The sequence below is a fragment of the Biomphalaria glabrata genome, chromosome 5, assembly GCF_947242115.1.
Source record: "Biomphalaria glabrata chromosome 5, xgBioGlab47.1, whole genome shotgun sequence".
NCBI lineage: Eukaryota > Metazoa > Mollusca > Gastropoda > Planorbidae > Biomphalaria > Biomphalaria glabrata.
Window position 1 is genome coordinate 32,856,398 of NC_074715.1, and position 23,435 is coordinate 32,879,832.

General features: G+C 34.2%; 1 protein-coding gene across 1 annotated transcript; it reads right to left on the reverse strand.

Moving 5' to 3' along the window:
• Positions 1-5,721: 5,721 nt before the first annotated feature.
• Positions 5,722-23,184, reverse strand: LOC106077616 (uncharacterized). Its single transcript, XM_013238342.2, has 4 exons — positions 22,834-23,184; positions 6,748-6,849; positions 6,570-6,629; positions 5,722-6,239 (listed from the first exon to the last, which is right to left on the reverse strand). Exons 1-4 carry the CDS (start codon positions 23,152-23,154, stop codon positions 6,120-6,122), a joined length of 603 nt encoding a protein of 200 aa, XP_013093796.1. The 5' UTR covers positions 23,155-23,184; the 3' UTR covers positions 5,722-6,119.
• Positions 23,185-23,435: the final 251 nt, after the last annotated feature.

A 23,435-nucleotide genomic window follows, 5' to 3' on the forward strand; every position in this document is an offset into this window, starting at 1 on the left:
TGTGGATTGTCTGTCCACCAGTCCCATTTAGATCTCGTAAACTAGAAAAGATATTGAAAATCCAACAGCATGATATTTTTTGACCATTCAAAGTACTAATGCAATGTGAAGATTTTAATTTAAAAAAATCAACTATGCAAGCAGTTTTTTCCATAAAATTACACCATTTTTACAACTATTCTCTATCTATATTATAAAGTAGAATGTGAGGTGTATGTATGTATGTATGTATGTTACTTATAGACATCAAAACCGCTTGACCAATCTTGATAAAACTAGGCAGGAATGTTCCTTGGGTACTAACTTAGACCGTAGTGTATGTATTGTAGCCCTAAAACAAACTTAAGACCCTCAAAAAAAAAAAATAAAGTTGTCCGACTCTATTAAAGCTATAGTATTTTATGGATCTAGGCCATGTCTACAATGTTGACAAGAGAAAAGATAGAAAGGATTTAGACCTAGATCTAATTTTAAGAAATACACTTTGCGCAGATAGTTTTTTACTTTGACACATGAAAATACAAAAGAAGATCCATTAATTTCATTATATAATAAAATTAACCTTCAATGTTGTGTTTCAAAAGCATTTTTTACATAAATTAGTTCCTTATATATGTGACTACAGATTTCCTGACGAACATTAATTCATTAGACAATACCGTAATGAATCGCGTACTAAATATTAATTCGTTTAATTGTTTACTTTATAATCCCATCCCTAGATCTAAAACTCTAAGATGATAAAACTTCTCTTCGCACAGATAGTTTTATACTTTAACACTTAACATATTAATTAAAGTCCATTCATTTCATATTTTGATCAAATAAACATTCAAATTTGGTTTTCTAAAGCTACATTCGTTTACGAAAGCTGCGAAGCCGAGTTGAGATAGGCCTAGATCTACATTCATTCATGAATCGCGTACTAAAAATTATTTCGTTTAATTGTTCACTTTATAATCCCATTCATTTAACAAAGCTATCGCTCTTTTCGTTTTTAATAGATAAGAATGTATCAACTTCGGGTAAACCCATTTTCGCAAAATTAATTTTTTTTTCGTAGCGAAAGAGAAATAACGTGAAAGGATCATTAGCTACGTTTAACATACATCTAAATCCAATCCACTAGATTATTTAAAAGCATTTTTTACATAAATTAGTTCCGAATATCTGTGACTACAGATTTCCTGGCGAACATTCTTTCATTAGACTATTTAGACATTACCAAATGGTTACACATTAACACATCTCTCTACTGAGTCTATTCCTAGGCCTAGGTCTAATAAAACTCTTATTGAACTCTAAGATGATAAAACTTCTTTTCGCAAAGATAGTTTTATGCTTTAACACATAAACATACTAATTATTGTCCATTCATTTCATATTTTAATCAAATTAACATTCAAATTTGTTTTTCTAAAGCATTTTTAATACATTCGTTCGCTGTTCGCTAAAGCTGCGTAGCCGTGTTGAGATAGGCCTATATTCATTCATGAAAAAAGGTCACGCATGCGCAGCACAGAATGAACTATATAAAAGCCAATTTTTAATTCTAGATTAGTGTAGATTTAGATCTATGTCTACCTCAATATCTACTTTATACTTGAACACATGAACATACAAAATTAAGTCTATTCATCTCAAATTTTAATCAAATATATGTAGGTCTACAAGCAAATGTTTTAATTTAAAAAAAAAATGGATTTAAGCCTATTAGCTATTTTGATTTGATAGCTTCATTCACACTATTTTTACATTGACACATTCGCTTTACTTATTACATTATTATTTCGTTTAATTATTTACAAAACACTATCAGTGACTATATCGAAAGTAATGCGCAAATAAAGAACCGCGGGTCGCGGGTAACATATGTCTAGTTAATAATAACAAACACTAGAAGATATTTAGTAAGGGAGATACTAATTTACCATATTTTTAACACATTTATGCAAATGGTTTTAGATTTTTTGTCAAATAATTTATTTTTTTTTACAATTGTATTTCTAAGTTATATGATACTACTACTACTATGGCCTCCTTCAGTCGTGAACCGACTATGGATCATCTCATGGAAATGAGATGAATGCCTGGGCATTAGCTGTGGACGAAATAATGTCGTCAACACATCAGTTCCCCCCTCTCCACGCAGCTGATGTACAAGTTATATACGTTCTGTCCTACTAACTATTACATTAACAAAAAAAAATGTTTACTTTTGTTTTGAAGAGAAAAAATTGATTTCGTATGCATATAAGTGGAACATAATTTAAAACAACAATTAATAAGTGCACATAAGATATGGAATACTGAACTAAAGGAAGATAGTTTCTTTTTTAAGGAAATGTTTTTTTGTCTTTGAATAAGTGATTGACCCTTACAGAACAATTAGATAATTTTATGACATCAGTGAGGCAAGGTTCACATGGCACTTCTCCTTCACTTATTCCTAGGTCTGCTGGACCGTTGGGGCACCACACAAGATCTGTCAACCTTCTTTCTCCGTTCTTCTCTGTCATTTGCCTTTGAAGAATTTCATTCTGATATTCTTTCTGAAAATATTGAAACCTACCTTTAAACCTGCCTGGTTGGACCACTCCGGGGGCTGATTTTGAGTTTTGTGTTCCCACACAAACTGTCTTCGTAACCTTGTTTTTAAATATCATGTAGTAAAATATTGTAACTATTTTTCATTATTACTCATTCTTCCTAACATTGCTAAAGAATGATCAATGTTCATTTGGTGCATGCAACCTTTGCTTTTGCACTTGCACAAAAAGATGGCTTAAAATAAGTTCAAATCCTACATCTAACTGTATGGTGCCAGGACAGGAGAAAATTCATTTTTAATGGCTGAAACAAGTCAGAGGCTGCTCACACACACACACACACACAAAATGGTTTTAATACAGCAATGGATGATCGAACAAGCAGTAATATAGTAATATTCTATATAGTTAGTTATACACGTAAATATATTGATCTAGAATTAGATATAGATCTAGTCTAGGTCCATATTTTGAATTTAATAAACCATTTGATTTGATTTAATTGTCATTGTAAATTAGCTTTCACTTTAGATTTAGACTTAACTTAAGCATTGTAAACCTTAAACTAGATTTAGACTAGACCCCTTTAAAAACTAAAATCAACAACAGTCATCATGAAATTGCTCTGGCTATTTATCCTAATAATTACTAAATACACACTAGCTGAACACAGAACTAGATCTACCTTAGTCAACACTAAACTTAAAAGGGAAACAACAGTCATAATCAATCATCACACTTTAGATCAATGCAACTTCAAAAATAACCTAACATACACATCATAACATTAAAGAAGATTACCCATCACAAATGGAAGTTCTCAATCAGACACAGCAGAAATAAATACCTATCACTGTTAATATTAATAGCAGGAGATGTAGAGTCAAATCCAGGGCCTAGATCTAAAGATAGATGCAACATCTGCAAAAAAGTAAGCACCATGAAACAGAAAGCCATTCAATGTGACACCTGCGATGAATGGTACCATGCATTATGTCTCCATATGAATACACCTGTGTATTATGCCTTAGGCAACAAAGACGCATCATGGCACTGTGTACCGTGTGGGTTACCTCAGTTTACATCAGGACTGTTTGATTCCTTTGATGCAGACACTTCTAACCCATACAACATCCTAAACACCATCCCAAACCAAACCCACCAACCACTAGCCAGATCCACTCCTGTTAAACCTAAATCTACTAAAATTAATACAACAGCGTCACTAAACAAACCTACTAAAGAAGTAATACCAAAATACCTTAAAACCTTAGTAATCAATTTTCAAAGCATTAGGAACAAAACAGCAGACTTAGAAATTTTGTTAGAATGTGAGAAACCAGACATAATTGCAGGAACAGAAACTTGGCTACATCCTGAAATTTATAATGCAGAAATTTTCAATAGTAATTATGAAATTTTTAGAAAAGATAGGGCTGATAATCATGGAGGAGTTCTCTTAGCAATAAAAAACACTCTTATAGCAGAAGAAATTACCTTACCTAACTCAAAAAATATAGAATCAACATTTTGTAAAATTAATACCACCTCAACATCCCTAATAATAGGCAGCATTTACAGACCACCAAATTCTAGTTTAGAATACATGCAGGAACTATGTAATCAGATTACTACACTTAAAGAGACAAATAAAAATGCAGTTTTTTGGATTATGGGTGATTTCAACCTACCTGATATAAATTGGAAAACACTAACCATAGATAAACACCAAAACCTTAAGGACATAAATGAGCTTTTCATAGAAACTTTACACAACCTAAGTTTAGATCAAATCATTAAAAAGCCAACTAGATTAAACAACACATTAGATCTCTTCTTAACCAACAGACCTGGATTAGTAGTTGATTATGATATTATCCCTGGTCTATCAGACCATGAGATCATAAAAATACACAGTCAGATAAAAGCAGTAGCTAATACAAAACCCAAAAGAAAAATCTTACTCTAGAATAAATGTAACCTAACACAACTACACCAGGCTGCATTAAACTTTCAACAAACATTCTTATTAGAAAAAGACATTAACCAACCAGTCGATGACCTCTAGAATTTCATTAAAAACCATCTTAAAAGCATTATAGAAAATCATATACCAACTAAATACACATCAAACAAAATAAATAAATGCTGGTTTAATAATAGACTAAAGAAGCTTTGTAAACAGAAGGAAAACCTATATAGAAAATCTAAAGAAACTAATGCAGAAAGAGTTTACAACTTAACCCAAAAAGTAAGCAGACAGCTGCAGAGTGAATACATTAACAATGTAATATCTAAAGATAACAACAAAAACCTATGGTCATACATTAAGTCTAAGAAAATGGAAACAACAGGCATAGCACCATTTAAAGATGAACATAACATAATGATAATGAAACTAAAGCAAACATCCTAAACAAATACTTTGCATCAGCATTCTCAGCCCCAGGAGACAAAGACATATTACTGTATTTGAACCAAGTAGACAACATAGAAGATATAGTAGTACAAGAAAATAAAATTCAAAAACTATTAGCCAACACCAAACCAAATAAAGTACCTGGACCTGATGGTATTCCAGCTAGATTACTCAAAGAACTAAGCAATGAGCTAGCCCCAGTGTTCAAAATACTCTTTCAGGCTTCACTTAACCAGGGCAGAGTACCAAAGGACTGGAAAGAAGCTAATGTCACCCCCCCTATTTAAAAAAGGAGAAAAATCTGACCCAGGAAACTACAGACCAGTATTACTTAATAGTATCACATGTAAAATCCTAGAACACATAATGTAGTAACATCATAAACCACTTAGACAAACATAATGTCCTCACACCATACCAACATAGCTTTAGGAAATATAGATCATGTGAAACACAACTAATAGGACTAATTGATGATTTTTCAAAAGGTTTAGATAATAGTGAACAAATAGATGCTATCTTACTAGATTTTTCTAAGGCTTTTGACAAAGTTCACCACCATAGTTTGCTTAAAAAATTAAAATATTTCAGCATTAATGGTCCACTGCATCAGTGGATTAAAGATTTTCTGATAGGGAGAGAACAAACTGTAATAATAAATGGCTCTAAATCAACATGCGTAGGACGTAATCATCTTCTTTTTTGAAGTAACGTCTGTATTAAATAAGATAAGATAAGCAACAAAAATGAACAAAACGTGATATAATTTTTTATTGTTCAACATTGCAGCTATTTGTTAATTCTAAAGAATACTTTACAAATAAGCTTGAAATAATACAATCATTCATATTTTTGCCATTTAAACCTTTGGCTGTACAAGGAAACTGTTAATCTTATCACAATGACTATGGTCTTAATTCCTTGTTACTGACAATCATCTCCCAAAAAAAAAAAATCAAGAGAAAAAAAGAGGAAAAAAAAAAAAGAGTTTAAAACCAACCAAAACAATGTATTTCTTAATTCTTCAGATTTTTTTAATGAAACATTGTTACATGACAAAAGAGTTAACTACCATGTTAACAAACCATGGTAGCATTAAATTACTATACTTACAAACCTATCATTTTTAAGTAGGTATTTATTTTACAAAACTAATGACATGGACCAATGGTGTCTGACTTGGAAGTTGGCTTGTAAAGCAGAGCTTTTCTTTCTTTGAAACCTCTTTCACAATAATCTGTTTTTTCTTTGCTTGGAAAATTCAATGCATCCTAGAGTAGGAAGGAGATGAAATATGTCAGAAAATTAATCCATATAAATAATATTTTTTAGGGCCTGACATTTTTAACCAGAATTAAAACTTCCTAAATTTGATTTTATAAATATTGAAAAAAAAATATATACTTGACTAATAGCTGTAAACCTACAAATAAGGAGTAGGTCTTTTTTTTCCACTTCAGCTCAAAGTTTACATTGAAGCAAAAATTAAATATTGTTAATTAGAAAAGTAAAGCTTTGAGCACATATTGAATACTTTGCTGTTTAAGATCTCAATTTCTTAACATATTACTGATAGAACCAAAAAGTTTTCTTCAACGTACAAAGCCTAAGAGTGTTGGCTTAGCTCCATAAATAATCACGCCTGCCTCTCGAGTCCAGTCCTGAAAATACAAAACAATTAACCATAGAAAGCCTGGTACATCAATTTTGTCATATCAGAAGGGTAAATTAAAAAAAAAATTAAACCTTTAAGCTATAAAAACATTTTAAAAAACTTACTCTCTGATTGTATTTGAGATGATACCAAACTAAATAGGAAGCACCAAAGACTAATCCAATTTTTGGTAGTGTTAATCTCAGTAACAATGCTGTGTTATAGCCCTGAAAGAAATAGAAAAATAGTTCAAGAAATTGTTTTCATTTTATTTCAAAATTGTTTTCATTTTATTTATTATTTTAATCAAAATGTTTTAAATTTATTTAGAGAATACAAAAAAAAAGAATAATTCAACAATTAGCTTGGCAAAATGGAAATGTCTATTCTCAGACCTGGAAATGTGCATTTTTTTTAATTTAAGAGGGGGGGGGGGAGAAGGATGAGAGACAAGGCATTATTTTTATTTTTTAAAAGCTTCTATTAATTTTGTCTGTACTCTTGTACACGTTATTTTTCCAACTTCCTTCCCATTTTTGGATTAAGTTGAAACATTGCACAATGTCATAATTAATTAATTTTGTTTTATATAGAAAATGTACTATGCTAAGGGAATAAAAGTCTTGTGTATTGAATTGAGTGGTTCACTACAAATTTTAAACTAACATTAGACTGTAAAACCTATTTTTACAAGTACTTGAATAGCTCAGGGGCAAACATGTCGACCTTCCATCATGGAGGCTTGAGTTCGAATTGAGACTCAAGGAACTTTCTTTTTTTTTTAAATTGCTTTTGAAAAGGCAGCACAGAAACCTCCATTTCAATGAGGGATTGAGAGGTTCTAATTTTCTCTTGCATAAGATCTGGACAGAAACCCTGCTGTTATGCATAGTGCATAAATGTCACCATACAAGTCTAGAACTCAGACCTGTCAAGACAGAGATAAACAAGCCTGGGAAAGTCAAAAAGAATACAAGACAAGGTTTCCTCTTCCTCCCAGCAGTGAGGACACAGCTAGTCAAAGTTTGTCCTGAGATATGCGAAATATGAGCCAAATGAATGGTAGCAATTCCTGTGCTGTGCTATAATAGCTTGCTCAGCCCTAGGCGTCATCCACCATGTGGAGGTCTCATGTGCTCCAAGAATCTACACTCAAACCATTTTTTCAATTGCTATTTTTCAGATTGTTGCCAAAGCATGATGGAAACAAACAGCCTGTTTCATAGGTAGGTATTAGCCCTTGTCACAGCCTTATTATGACATTGATATTGGATCACTCGATGATATCTGTGATTCGCATGCAAAACTTCTAAGCTTTAGAGAGAGGAAGTTAATATAAAGTCGTTTATTAAGCAGGTTAGAGACTGAACGTGTGTATTCTACATTATTGAATTGGTAACTTAGTGCAGTTTTGTGATTAAAGATGAAACTGTGTTCATAATTGGATTATATTTTGTTCTAACAATTGAATTCAAATTCAGGTTTTTCCCTCTATGTGTAGCCAGCCAAGGCTAACAAGCCCCTCATGCACAATTACTTGCTTTTGCCCCTTCTCCTGTTAGTGAAATATATTTGATATTTTGGGGTTTTGGCACATCAACATAATTTATGCCATATCGGGCCCATAATCCCTTAAGGGTTACTTCCCCTTTATGGCTCAAGAGCTAAATGTTATACGGGTAAGTTATTAAAAATAAGGTCCATTCATAGCTCAAATAGTAGAAATGTATATAATTTAATAAAAATCTGTTGTAAATATGTATATATTTACAATTACTTTGCCCAATCTCAAATCAATTTTTTGTAGCCAACACCACCTACCAGATAAAGCCAAGTATTTTCCCAAGGTCGATGTAACCAATCAGTGTTTTTAAGTTGTCTGCTCCAAAATATTTCCCTCTCTCACACAGAGGGGGCTCTTCTCTCTTTAGCACAAATGAGTGTGTCATGTAGGTGTGGCCAATCCCAAGTCTAGACATGGTTGTGCTTCCAAGCCTTGTCAGACCTTGTAGATGTGGACCGCCACCTGACATCTGCCACAACCTGTCTAAGCTTGTTGTGGGTCCCAGCCTCCCACCGATCCTGCCACTCTCGGAAGGTGGCAAAGGCTATACTGTCTCAGGTCTGAGCAGAGACTTAGGGATCCTGACACCACTTGATTTAATGCTATCTTTGCTTCTCTGTCTTCTGTTTGTTTTCTATTTATGCCCACATGGGAGGGGATCTAGATGAAGGTGACATCCCTATGGTCAGATTTTATTTGGTCTAAAAGCTTTTATGTAGCATTGGGTCTTCATCCGCCACAAAGCTTGCAATGCAGATTTTGAATCAGAGCATATTAGGAATTTTTACCTCTCTGATGCTTTTACAGCCATAAGTGCAAGTGAGATTACATGTAACTCAGCCGTAAAGATGGAGCATCCAATGGGTCTTCATCCACCACAAAGCTTGCAATGCAGATTTCGAATCAGTGCATATAAGGAATTTTCACCTCTCTGATGCTTTTACAGCCATAAATGCAAGTGAGATTACATGTAACTCAGCCGTAAAGATGGAGCATCCATCAGGGAGTCTACCGGAGATTGTTTTGTTCTGAAAAGAGCAGGCACATGCGACCTTTACATCAAGCTTGTATCCCTCAGTGTAATTGGTGCCACAATCTCCGTAGCTCTCCTGCAGTTCCCTAAAGTGGACTTGTAGTGTAATTGAGTCTATATTTTCTTTTTAAATTAAGAAGGGATAAATTTAATTTAGGTTTATTCATCAACCAACTAGGGTTCTGTGGGATTTCTATTTTAGAGACTTCCAATGGGTGGGGTTAAATTTTGGATGGATACTCTCATTTAAAGGCTTAACGTCCGTATGACGTTAGGCCTTCGATCATGTTAAAGAAAACAGTTCCGCTGGACCCAATTCTGAACCACATGTCAATGTCAGGAGTTGGAATGGTCAGAGACAATTTAAGATGCATACCATTAGAAGCATTTTATAGGTAGAGTAGTGCCTTATATCCATTACCTTTTCAGGCAATAACAACCTTTTAGAACTACCCCCATATATTGGCATACATATTGACAAGGCCGGGAAAAGGGGGGGGGGGTGTTAAAGGTAATTTTTGTCTTCAAGATAGAAAATCTGTTGTACTTGCTGTGGCAATGGCATTGAGTGGTGAATAAAATTTTGTATTTATAAACACTAGGTTTATTTAAGCTTAATTATTTTATATTAGAATGGAAAATTTCTATAATAACATACAAACAAAATGCCTTGTTTTAAAGATATTTTTATTAACATTTATATTTACAGATATAAACTTAAAGCATTTTGTAAAAAAAAGTGTCCAGAGTGTCTAAAGTGAGTTTTTGTTACATTGGCACAATTTAGGCCATGTCGTGCCCGCAATCCTTCAAGGATTACTCTCCTTTACAAGAGCTAAATTCCATACAGTTAAATCATTAAAAACAAGGTCTATTCACAGTTAAAATAGTAAAAGGTACCGTAGTAAAAATTTAATAATTAGTAAAAATCTTATGTAAATATTTTAGGGTCACAATTTCACAAATCAGATCTTCGTGTGTAAACCCCACCTCCCGGTCAAAGCCCAATATCTTCGCTGGGTCGACATTGTCGAATAGTGTCTAGAGTGTCTAAAAATTTAGTAATTTTACTCTATATATAACTAATGGTTTTACTCAAGTCAAATGTTATTTGTTTGTTATAAATCTCACACAATCTATATTTCTTATATTGGTCTAACCAAAGTAAATAGCCTTTTTATTTTATGTTTTTTTTGTTTGATTTGCAAACATTATTTTTTTTAAAAACCTAATGTGTTGAATTTTTAAAATAATTTCATCGATATGGGATTTCATGATAAATTTTCATTTATTAAAACATCTAGATATCTTGAGTTTTTTAGTCTGTGTAACTGGTTTACCATGAATAAGACAAGTAGTTCTTATTTGTCTTAGTTTAGTTTTTTTATTTTAATTAATGGGCATTTTTCTGATTGGAAAGGCACCAAGACTGAGCATGACTTAGAATTGATGATATTAAAATGAATGGAATGTAATTAAGAAAGGCTTCTAAAGGCTACAACATACCTGTGACCACCTGCATAAGTTGCATGGATAAAAGTCCCTTAAGATAAGTTCTTCTTAACAATGAAGAAAACAAGCTAACTGAATGGCTTATAAAATTAGGTAGATGTGGTCTGTGATAGAGATGCAGAGGTTTGGCAGACTGCACAGGCTAACATAGCTTCTTCAAGGTCATTCATGTTCTTAGGGAAAGAAAGAGCCTTGCTACACCTGATGCAGTGAAATCATAGTTCATAAAATTCAAAGAAGCCATAGAGCCTATTGATACAACCATATTGACCCAATCATGACAGAATTTGTATTGCTGATGAGTCATGATTTGGATTTAACACAAAGAGCTGCAAGATTATTGCTTATAAAGGGACCAAACATGTTTATAATGTAATGCCAACACCTAATCCAGGTCATTTAGAGTTAGCTAGATGTGGTTTTTGAAAGAGTAAAGTAGAGGTTAGGGAGACTGCACAGGCCATCATAGCCTAAACACTCTTCAAGGCAATGTGTGACCTAAGAGAAGGAAAAAGCACTTGCAACACCTGAAGCACTGAAATCATTGTTTATAAAATTTTAAGATGTCTACTGACTTGACCATATTGACCAGAATTTTTAACACTGAAGTAATACTGGGTTTGGATTTGACACAGTTGAGGAAGAAAACCTAGCACAATGGCTAATAATTCTGGCTCAAAATGAATTAGAAAAACTAATGAGGTGTGTGGAACTGCTAGAGCAATGAAATCCTTTTCATCTGATGATGTCTAGCAACCAACAAGGCAGTGGCTGTACTCATTTTTTAAAAGACACCTGGAAATGACCACAAGATCCCCCAGGTCACTTGGAATGGAACAGGCCCTTAAGTCCTCAAAAGATGTACAAATCAGGCTTCAAAATTTCAAGAACTACTATGAAACAAGGTTACAAAGACAGTTTGTGTGGAAATACAAACTCAAAATTGGCCCCTGAAGTGGTTAACCAAGGCAGGAAAAAAGGCAGGTTTCAATATTTTCAGAAGAATATCTGTATTAAATTATATCAGAAGTGGTCTACCCAGGCAGGTTTCAATATTTTCAGAAAGAATATCATAAAGAAACTCTATCAAAGGCAAATGACAGAGAAGAATGAAGAAAGAAGGTTGACAGATCCTGTGTGGTGCCCCAGAGGTCCAGCAGACCAAGGGATAGGTGAAAGTAACTGTGAAGTTAGATGTGAACCTGGCCTAACTGATGTCTTATAATAAATCTAATTCGTGTAAATGTTTTGTAAAGGGTTGATAAAAAACTACTTATTACTTGTTTTAAATTATGTCCAACTTTTTGCATAATAATTAGATTTTTTCTCTTTAAAAAAAAAAAAAGTTAACATTTTTTTTTGTAAATGTAGTATTTTGTATGACAGAACTTACATAACTTAGCAATACAATTTTACAAAAATAACATTTTTTGACCAAAAATCTAAAACCATTTGCATAAATGTGTATAAAAAAAAAAAAGGTAAATAGTTATATAGGTATCTCCCTTACTGAAAAAGCCTCCAGTGTTTTACTATTAACAGTGAATAGTTGTAAAAATGGTTTATTTTTTTATGAAAAAACTGTTTGCATAATTGATTTAAAAAATTAGATTTTTCACTTTCAGAAAAGAAAAAAAAGTAGCTGTTGCATCAGAACTTTGAATGATCTAAAATATCATAATGTTCGATTTTCATTTTCTCTTCTAGTTTCTGAGATCTAAATGGGACAGGCCAGACAAAACTAACTGTGTCTTTTCCCCTTTCAGGGGCCGCTAAAAATAGATCTCAGCATTTTTACAGACCCGCAAAAATTTACTATTGTCATAGGTTTAGTTTATCTGGGATTTCCTTTTGAGCGACGCGACTTTAAATAGAACTTTATTTGGACGGAAGTAGAATGATGGGATATCACGACGGTTAGTTAACGAACTCACTCTTATGGCGTAGCAAGACGTGAACTTATTAGGACTGTTGACATATGGACTGTGCCCCTTCATTTTATGGATTAAATTATATTTTCAAGTTCTAGAAGTCTTATCAAGTTATTTCATTAATATATATGTGTGTTCGGACCGCAATCCAGAATGTGAGTTAATAATAATTATTTAGACTAGTTCTAAATCTACTAGAGTCTACATCATTCAAGAATCAAGTAATCTACATTTCTACATATTATAAATCACACACATAACACTATGCAGATAAGTCTGGCTTGCTTTTCATGCAAAGGCAGAAAGATAGGGTTAGGGTTAGCTAATAAAAACACATATATAATATTTCTGCCAACAACAAAACTCAAGTCACAATGCTAGCATGTGCTAGTGCAGCAGTACACTCCTCCCACCTTATTTACCTATCTCCACAAATGGACTTCACTGATGCTATTTTGCAAGTATCTAGTAATGGCTGGATAACAGCTGCCATATTTTTCACCTTGCTTAAAAATACTTTTATTCCATTGACCAACCATTTACCAAACCCATCCCCTTGTTAGAAAATGGTGGCACCAGCTATACATCCTGAATGGAGATATCCACTTTGTGTTCCAAAAAAAATAATACTGTACTGCTCCTGCCTAACACAAGTCACTTAACCCAACCATTGGACCAGGCTCTTTTTAGGGCTATGAAATTAGCATGATGACATTAACTTCCAAAACTTTCCAGGATCTGACCCTCCCCTTGATGTCAGTAATCTAAAGTGTTTCTCACCAAGAGGACATATTAAAAATGACTACCCCAACAGTACCAAGCATGCTAAGTGGAGAGGAGTTTAAGAGAATACTATTTAAAAAATTGAGGAAAAGGAGCAGGAAGGAAAGAATTAACAATTAAAGAAATGGAAAGAGAAAAAGAAGACAGAAGAAGTCAAAGAACAGAAAAGATTACTAAAGGAGCAGCAACAAGTAGAAAGAAAAAAAAAAAACCAATGAGGTAGCTCTAAGCTCTCAAGAAATGACAAAATTAGTCTAAGAAATCACAAGACAGTGACAATGAAAAGGAAGTAGAATTAATTAAATATGGTTGTCAGAATGTTATAAATCCTTTTGATTATTTCTTCTTGTTGTGATCTTTACAGTATTAATTTTTATGATTTTTAATGAATTAATACTTGTATCTGAGGATATAAATGACATGCCCATTAGATCTAGTCAACAGAAATGAGATTGGTTGGACTAAGCACTGACAGTAGTCGATGAAAATTATACATTGAAAGTGAGGTGTGGCATTGGAAGGGAGGAGGATTTAATAGGTACAGGTTGTCAGGTAAAACAGGTGTGCCTTCAATTGAAGCAATTCAAAAATAGATTCATCGATTCAAAATTTTCTAAGTCTAACCATTATAAAGATAGGGGGAAAAAAGCAAAAAATTCACTAACGCCAAAATGTTTGCAATCGGAAACATACTCTATAGACACTATAGTATATAATCAGTGTATTATAGAATAGATCTATTAAATTATATAGTATACCAAGTATAGTTTATTTAATATTACTATTGTCTATTATTCTATACTCTATATACTACAGTACTAAAAATAATAGTTGTGTAGATCTTGAATAAACCTAGATTCTAGATCTGGAGTAAAGTACGATTACCAGCACCCCTCCCTTTGTAAATATATACCGGCCTCCTCACCATATTATATCCTCTTTATCTGAATGTTTACTACCCAACTTCCTTATGGATACTGCACATGCAAAATTTTTTTTAACACTTCCGACACATGTTGCTTCCATATGAGAAAAGTGAAAATGTCTTGTGACCTTGTGCTGATGTCAAAATTATTTTAAGGACACAATTTGAAAATTAAAAAATGTTTTAGATACATTTTCTTCGATGTGACTTAAATTTTCTAACTGGTCAGCCACTTTTACAAAAAGAAAAATAATGCACAAACTTTTGCGCATGACCATACCATTCTTCACCTCAAATATAATTTTAACTGTGTATTGTAATACATTACAACATAGCTATTTTAATAGACAAAAGGATGATAAGTTCATATTCATTGATACTCTGTTATGATTTAAACAAGCTATGAAAAAATTGAAATGTAAAAAATGGAGGGGATTTGCATAGTGCTGCCGGTAATCATTTTTTTTTTTTTTACTAAACTCTAGTTAAAAAAAGTCTAGATCTAGAGTAAATCACAATTACCAGCACCCCACCCTTTGTCAAGCATATCAGCCTCCTCATCATATTTTTATTATTATATCCTCTTTATTTGAATGTTTACTACCCAACTTCTGTATGGATACTGCATATGCACCATTTTTCTACACATCCAACGTGTTGCTTCCATTTTCTTTTGTCAAAAAGATTTCAAGATAAGGACAAACTCAGCAGGTAAGTTTTTTTTTTTTTATTTCCTGGGAATAACAAGAGTAGGTCATGCTTAGTGCTATTTTTAACTTGGACGGCATAGTAGTTAAAGTAGTTAAAGTAGTTTCATATATTTGATTCTTAAAATAGATGATGCTTGTTAATTTGGTTATCATTTTTTTAACTTGGGGATAGCTGTCAATTTATAAATATTCCATTTTGGAAAAGTTACCAGCATACTGGGTAATGAATCGGAATAATAAAACATCAAGCAGCTATCAATGATACAAAGGAGAAAGGCATGTCAAAAGGAAGGTATCCATCTTTTAAAAAGATACCAAGAGCCACCCTTTATGACAAGATGAATGGAATTCAGCCACTTGTACAGAACAAATCCCTCCTAACCAAAGACAAGGAACAAAAGCTATCTACATGGCTTGTAGAACTTGCCAAGCATAGCTTTGGTAAGAGCAATAAAGAAGTTTGGGAAACTGAACAAGTTCTTATAGCTACCCGAAAAGAAAAAAAACAAAACAATAAGAGAACTACCATCTCGAAAATGGTTGAATGGGTTGTCCTCAAGAACCCCAATGGTTCCTAGGAAAGAAAGGGCACTTGTAACTTCCGAAGAAAACGTACAATGTTACTGCGAATACAAAAACATGTCACAATGCTTGCATGTTGCAGTGCAGCAGACAGTATACCCCTACAAGAGGATCCCACAAAAGAACCTACTAGAATAGTACCCAGAAACCTTGCTCCAAATATCAGACAGTGGTTGGATCAATTCTGCAGTTTTCTACACATGGTTAAGGAACACTTTTAACCTCCCTAAACTAATTTTACTCCTTGTGGACAGCCATACTAGCCACACTTCCCTAGTTGAAACCTCCCTTATTTGCTCTCAAAACAACGTCATCCTATAATACTACCTCCTGCAAGCCACTTAATACAAGGCTGGGATCAGGCTTCTTTTTGGATGTATCAAGTCTGTATGGTCAGATGTCATAAGAAACCATACTTCAATTTTAATGTAGGTGTTGATCTTGAGTCATTTGCTGAACTTCATGGGAAAGTAGTGCTACACCAGCGATAGCCGCAAGCAGCTTTAAGGCTGCAGGAATATTTCCGTTTAACCCAGAGAAGGTATGCTCAACAAAGTTAATGCCCAGTAAAGCATATTCCTCAGGGGATTCTAGTCAAACAAAAGCTCAGCTACAAGAATAAGGAGACAAGCTTGAATCATCATTAGAACTTCAAGAATCAAGAGTACAAGATTCGCCTGCACACCATCAGTTCAACTTGAATCTGCCTTTGAGCTACAAGCCTATAAAACGCCAAAGCTTCAAGAATCGTGAGTATGAGATTCGCCATGCACATCATCAGTTCAACTTAAATCTGCCTTTGAACTACAAGCCTATAAATTGTCCCAATTTCAAGTAACAATGGTACCAGCTTTGTCGCCATGCACATCATTAGTTCAACTTGAATCTGATTTTGAATTTACATTTCCTGAAAGATTTTCAATCATAACACAGTTCCATTCCAAGCCTCTCCAACGTCTAATGAAACAGCTTTACAGTCAGTATACCACTTGCCAGGCATATATGCAGTCGCATGGTATGCTTGTACATTCACAGATGCAGCAGAAATTCCTCTCAAGTCCTGTGACTTTCAATGCTGAAAAAATATCTGCACTGGAACAATATAACCACTTTATATTTGACATAAAAATAAAAACAGAATTAGTCTTTTTTTTTTCTAAACTGTCAAACATGCAAAACCAGATTCTGGATCTATGAAAAAAATATAAACAATTATGTATCTCTATCAATCAAGCATTCATAGTACCAGAAATCCCATCACGTAGAGAAATTTCGACTCATGAAAACATTTTTAAAAAACCAAGTTACAGGGGAAAGGTGGAGAGGCTAAACAAGAAATCCTCATACTACTCTGACATGACCAAATATCATCAGTGGACATGAATTCAGGCTTTGAAAAGAAAATTGGAAGCAAAGAATAAACTGGAAAAGAAGAGAATGGAAAATAAACAGAAGAGAGAAGTTACAAAGATAAAAAAATGACAAGATGAACAAAGAAAACTTCAAAATATTGAAAAGGAGAAAAAAAAAAAGAGAATGCAAAGAAAAAAGAAGGATTCTAAGAAAAAAGAAGAAGCAAAGAAGAGAAAGGCTAAACATAAAAGACAGCACAGCAACGCGACTCAGATGAGGACCTTGTAGAAAGAAAGGAGATGAAGATAGAGTTGGCTCAAGACAAGGATCCTGAAGAATGTACATGCGGCAATGACAACTGTCTGGGTTGTGGAACCAGAGACAAAGGTGACACAGGAGACCTCTAGATTCAATGTGATCCTTGTGACTCTTGGTGGCACACAAACTTCACACAAACAGTCAGACATCTGACAAAACAACTAAAAACATTCAGGTTCATGTAGCCCCGGTCCTGTGTATTATCACTAAATTTAGAGGTCTCCATACACACAGCTATCTTTGTGTCTTTCTGAGTATTTTATTACATTTTGTTTTTGTATTTGAAGATTATGGTTCAGTGTTGTAAGATATATATAAATATGTACATTATTCTGAGTATTTTATTACATTTTGTTTTTGTATTTGAAGATTATGGTTCAGTGTTGTAAAGTATATAAATATGTACATTATTCTGAGTATTTTATTACATTTTGTTTTTGTATTTGAAGATTATGGTTCAGTGTTTTAAAGTATATAAATGTGTACATTATCTTTTGTAAATAGTCTCTTTTCTATTACTGGTATCTCTCTTTGTATAAATGCAAATACTGATATATTAATGTGTATATATATAGTCAGACTAGCAATTATTAATTATCCAGGTACTGGTACCAAAAAGGCTAAGGTGTGACATATGCACACACTGTGAAAGTAGAGTAGTGTTACGGGAGAAAAAAAGAGATCCATAGGTACGGTGGAGAGGAGACTAACCTGCAATGACACATCCTATTCTCCCCCGCAATAGAAACAATTTTTTCTTTAGTGTTACTAGCTATGCTAGGAATACAGGTGTGATGTCAGCAAGCCGAAAACAAAAATGTCAAGAATGGGAAAAGTGAAAATGGCTTGTAGTGTCCTTCTGCTGGTGTAAAAAGAAAATTATTTTAAGGTAGAAATTTGAAAATAAAAACATGTTTGATATATTTCCTTTGGTGTGGCCATTAAATTTTCTAATCAGCCATCCACTTTTACAAAAAGAAAAATCCTACCACAAACTTTTACACCTTTTACACGTGCCCATACACTGACCCTACGGTCACCTCACTGTATTGTTTTTTTCTTCTTTATTGGAATGTTTACTACCCAACTTCCTCTTAAATATTGCGGCAATGAGCATGCACCATTTTGTCACACTTCCCACACGTATTGCTTGGGTTTATTTCTGTCAGCAGAGTTCAAGATAAGGACAAAGTCAGCAGGTATTTTGTTTTTTTCCTTTCCCAGGGAATAGCGAGAGTAGGTCATGGCTTAGAGCTATTTTAAACTTTGTTGACATAGCAGCTGAAGATGTTTCGTATAGATGGCTTAAAAATAGATGGGAAAATACCTGTGTTTATTGAGTTTGTTTGTTCTTTTAGCCTAACAAGTTTAATTTGGGGGTGGCCAATATCTTTTACCTATTTCAACGCAGAAAGATTATCGTCGTATTGGATATTTTCAATTAAAAAATAGATTCTAAAATATTATTGAAGATCTGTCTACATTGCATATTTCCTTTTCCTTTTTTTTAAGATTTAGATAAGGACCAGATAATAGGTTTGAAATGTCTGCAAAGAAAATTAAAGCTACCTGCATGATGCAGAGCTTTTGAAAGCCGCGATTAACGATATAAAAGTGAATGGAATGTCGATAAGGAAAGCAGCTAAGGTACACAATATACCAAGGAGCATGCTTGCTGATAAGTTACATGGAAAACAACCACTTGTCCCTAATAAGTCTCTTTTAAAAAAAGACGAGGAGCAAAAACTGAGCAAGTGGCTTATAGAGCTCGCCAGATGTGGCATTGGCAAGACTAGTGTAGAGGTTAGGGAGACTGCACAGGCTCTTATAGCAACAAGAAAAAAATGCCCACAAGACCAGGTTAAGCTACCAACTAGACAATGGTTGCACAGATTTTTTAGCAGGAATCCTGAGCTCTCATCAAGGTCCCCCTTGGCTCTTGGGAAAGAAAGAGCACTTGTGACGCCTGAAGCAGTGAGGTATTGGTTTGCCAATTTTATAGAGGCAGTAGAGTCGATTAATGCTACCATCTTCACCTGCCCAGACAGAATTTTCAATGCTGATGAGTCTGGTTTTGCATTTAACGCAAAGAGTCGAAAAGTTGTCACATTCAAGGGGATCAAGCATGTTTATAATGTGTCTTCTAGTACCAAAACAAAGATTACCGTGATCGCATGTTGCAGTGCAGTACATCCCCCCTCTTTTAATATTCCCTTACAAGAGAATCCCTCAGAAAAACCTGTTGGAAATGTACCCAGAAGTCTTGTTACAAATTTCCGACAATGGTTGGATAAATTCTGCAATATTTTACACTTGGTTAAGAGACACGTTTATCCTGTCCACAAACCACCTTCCAAAACAAATTTTGCTCCTTGTTGATGGCCATACTAGTCACACTTCCTTGATTGAAACCTCCCTTATTTGTTCTGAAAACAACATTATCCTGTACTGCCTCCTGTGAGCCATATAATACAGCCCTTTGACCTGGTATTTTTTGGATCAATAAAATCTGCATGGTCAGATGTCCTAAGAAAGTATACTACAGAGTCTGGTGAAGGTGTCAATCTTGAATCCTTTGCTGGACTGTTAAAGCCTGTCTGGGATAGATGTGCTACACCAGAGATAGCCGCAAGCAGCTTCAGGGCTACCGGAAAATTCCCTTTGAATCCAGACAAGGTATAAAGCTCTATAAAATTATTGCCCAGTAAAGCATATTCCAATGGGAATGCCAATCAAACACATCAGCAACAAGAATCACCAATAGTTCACAATGAATCCAATTTTGAACTCCAAACCTCGGAAACACAACAGTTTCAAGTAATAATGATGCCAGATTCGCAGTGCACATCATTGGATCAGCTGGAATCCGAATTTGAACCCATGTCTCTAATACACAACAGGTACAAGTAATAATGGTACCAGATTCGCAGTGCACATCATTGGATCAGCTGGAATCCGAATTTGAACCCCATGCCTCTCAATCACCTCAACTTGAACCCGACTTTGAACACCAACCCTCAATATTGCCATCGCCACAAATGGAATCTTGTCATGCCTCAGAAGCATTATTGGATCAATAGTCTTATGTAATCCAACCACAAGTTACAATCCCTGAAAGATCTACATTGATAACCTCTGATCCATTCCAAGCCTCTCCATCTCGAGCACCCCAGGAAGCACCTTTACCAGAATCCCACACACCAGGCACATGCTATGCTTCTACATTACATCTGCAGCTTTACCAAAAAGTCCAATATTCAACCCTGTGACATTCAGTTATGAAAAAATCTCTGTACTGGAGAAATATACCCATTTTATATTTGATGAAACAACAAAAACAGAATTTAAAATGTTTTTTACAAGACTATCGAACCCGCAAAACCAGATAACCCTTGACTCCATCTATGAAAATAAATTCAAACAATTTGAAGCTTTGGTTATTGACATTGATCAGGCATTCAAGGTGCCATAAGCCCCACCACGTAAACAAATTTTGACCCACGAAGACATTTTCAAAATGCCAAGTTTTAGGGGAAGAGGGAGAGGGCGAGGCAACATAAGAAATTCTAGAACAACACCGACTTTACCAAACATCCTAAGTGGGCACGAGTTCAGAGAGGCTCTGAAAAGAATTAGATGTGAAGGACAAAGAGGAAAAGAAGCGATTGGAAAATAAACACAAGAGAGAAAATATAAATTAGAGATGATTAGAAGAAGATGAAGAAAGAGCGTAAAATATTGAAAAGCAAAAAAAAAAAAGACGAGAAAGCAAAGAAAAAAGATGAGGAAGCAAAAAAAAAAAGAAGTGGAAGCAAAGAAAAAAGATGAGGAAGCAAAAAAAAAAGAAGAGGAAGCAAAGAAAAAAGAAGAGGAAGCAAAGAAAAAAGATGAAGCAAAGAAAAAAGAACTTGATAAATTAAACAAGGCGAAACTGACTCAGATGAGGACCCTGTGGTGAAAAAGAAGTTCAACAAGGCAGAAGAACCCCTGCAATGCGAGATGTTTAGCAATGATAATTGTCTGGGTTGTGGGACTAGAGACCTAGGGGACACAGGGGACCTATAGATTCTATGGGATGTTTGTGACTCTTGGTGGCACACCTACTGTACACAAACAGCCAGACATTTTTAACAAAGCAACAACTAAAAACATTCAGGTTTGTGTGCAGTGCGTGTAGCTCAGGTCCAGAATATTAACATAGAATTTAAAAATCCCCTACACACTGATATGACTCTTACATGTAGATCTATATAGATCTGTTGTATATATATAACATTTTTACGTGTGCATTCTCTTTTTTTTTTTTTTGTTATAATCTTTGTATAAATTTTAACATCTTGCATCTTTTGAAAATATTCATTATCAAAACATCTTTTGTGTTAATTATCTTTGATTAAAATCTCTTTTTTTCATTTATATATATTTGTATAATTGCAAATATGTAATATATATAAATATGTATATGCATCTTTATAAAAAGCTTGTTGGTTGTTGTTTTTTTTCTTTCTTTGAATTATTATTTGTTTTGTTATTGAAAAAATATTGCTTTAAACGGTTATTACTTTGTCACTACATAACGTTTCAAAAGTAATTAAGGGAGGGGCAAACATCCTCAGTCATGTCTGAAAAAAAAGCCACGAGAAGTAAGGGGCGTGGTGGATGAAACCAACAATTATTAATTAACCAGGTAACAACGATCGTAGTTGTGACATCGGTAACAAACACTGAGTAACATGTGAAGCCGCACTACAAAAAGAAAAAAAAAGTGCTCTCGTTGCGAGAATGTGGAGGGTGAGAGATATAAAAACAGCAATTAGTCAGCCAGCCACTGTCAGTTTCTAGGTGGGTCAGAAGGGAAAAAAGAGGATTGGTCTACCAGCTACAGGTTAAAACCTAAGTGACCTTGATGTGAAGTCAGTTACAAGCCAATAATGAAAGCGTGGAGCATGGGAAAAGTGACAATATGGCTTCTGTCGTTGCGCTAATGTACAAAATATTAAAATTAAGGATGAAATTTCTTAATAATAACATACATGTTTTATATATATATTTCCTTTGATGTGGCCAATAAATCTCCAAACTGGCCCACAACTTTTACAAAGACAAAAATCGTATTGAAAACTTTTAAGCATCAGAAAACCGACCCTTCCCTCTTCATATCAGATCTAATTTTAACTATGCATAGTGATACATTACAAAATAGAGCTATTTTTATCTATAGAAAAAAGGATGAAGAATTCATTGACACCCTCAGTTTTTTAATAGGTTCTAGACTCTTAGACTATTACGAAGTTACGAATTTTGAAACTTAAAAATGGCCAGAGATTGACTTAGCTGACTGACAAGTATCCTTTCCTCTATTTCATTATTCATCTTATATAGATAGATCTATATATTTGATTTATATTACATAAAGTTACATTTTTAGGGAGCAATGAAAATTTCTGCCTGTAGGTCTAGACGACTTAATAAGAGATTGTTCTAAGAGGAAAAGACTTACGACTATTGCCTTTACAGGTCCAAAGAAAATCAGATCGGGCAGAAATCTGTAGAACCTACGAAAAATATTGTAAGGTTGAATTTGTGGAACAGATCTTGGCTCGTGATGCAGTATCTGATCTGATACCCACTGTTTACGTAGAGCTCTGACTTCAGGAGACATGCCTTCACCAGCAAGGCGATTTCTTTCAAAAGGCACTGGCTCGATATTCATAGGAGGATATGATGACTTTCTCCAGAAATCATATCTCTCCATTCGACGAGCCCTTTGCCATGGCTTTTCCATGACAGGGTCTATTTTGGTAACATTCGCATTCGCCATTTTGTCATTTGTGTGACCTAAGTAAAGAGACGTCACTCTGTAAATGTTTATAGTCTCATCATATTAATTCCCTTGTTTCGACCGGTCCTAAATACATGAAGGACCTAGATTCTAAATAAATGATTAATAAATTGTTGATTATACACGCTGAAAATAAACGTGGAGACATTATTGAAAAAAAAAATTAATTCCGCTCCTAGATCTACATTGCTCACGTTTAATGTTTAAAAACAAAAATTGACGATATAGAATATAGCAGAAATTTGGAACTACGGAGAGAC

Coding starts and splice junctions, on each gene's coding strand:
- LOC106077616 (XM_013238342.2), bottom strand. CDS start 23,154: ATGGCGAATGCGAATGTTACCAAAATAGACCCTGTCATGGAAAAGCCA. Junction 6,850..22,833: donor GACCTGTAAAGGCAATAGTC/GTAAGTCTTTTC, acceptor TATTTCTTTCAG/GGCTATAACACAGCATTGTT. Junction 6,240..6,569: donor AGCCAACACTCTTAGGCTTT/GTACGTTGAAGA, acceptor TTCCTACTCTAG/GATGCATTGAATTTTCCAAG.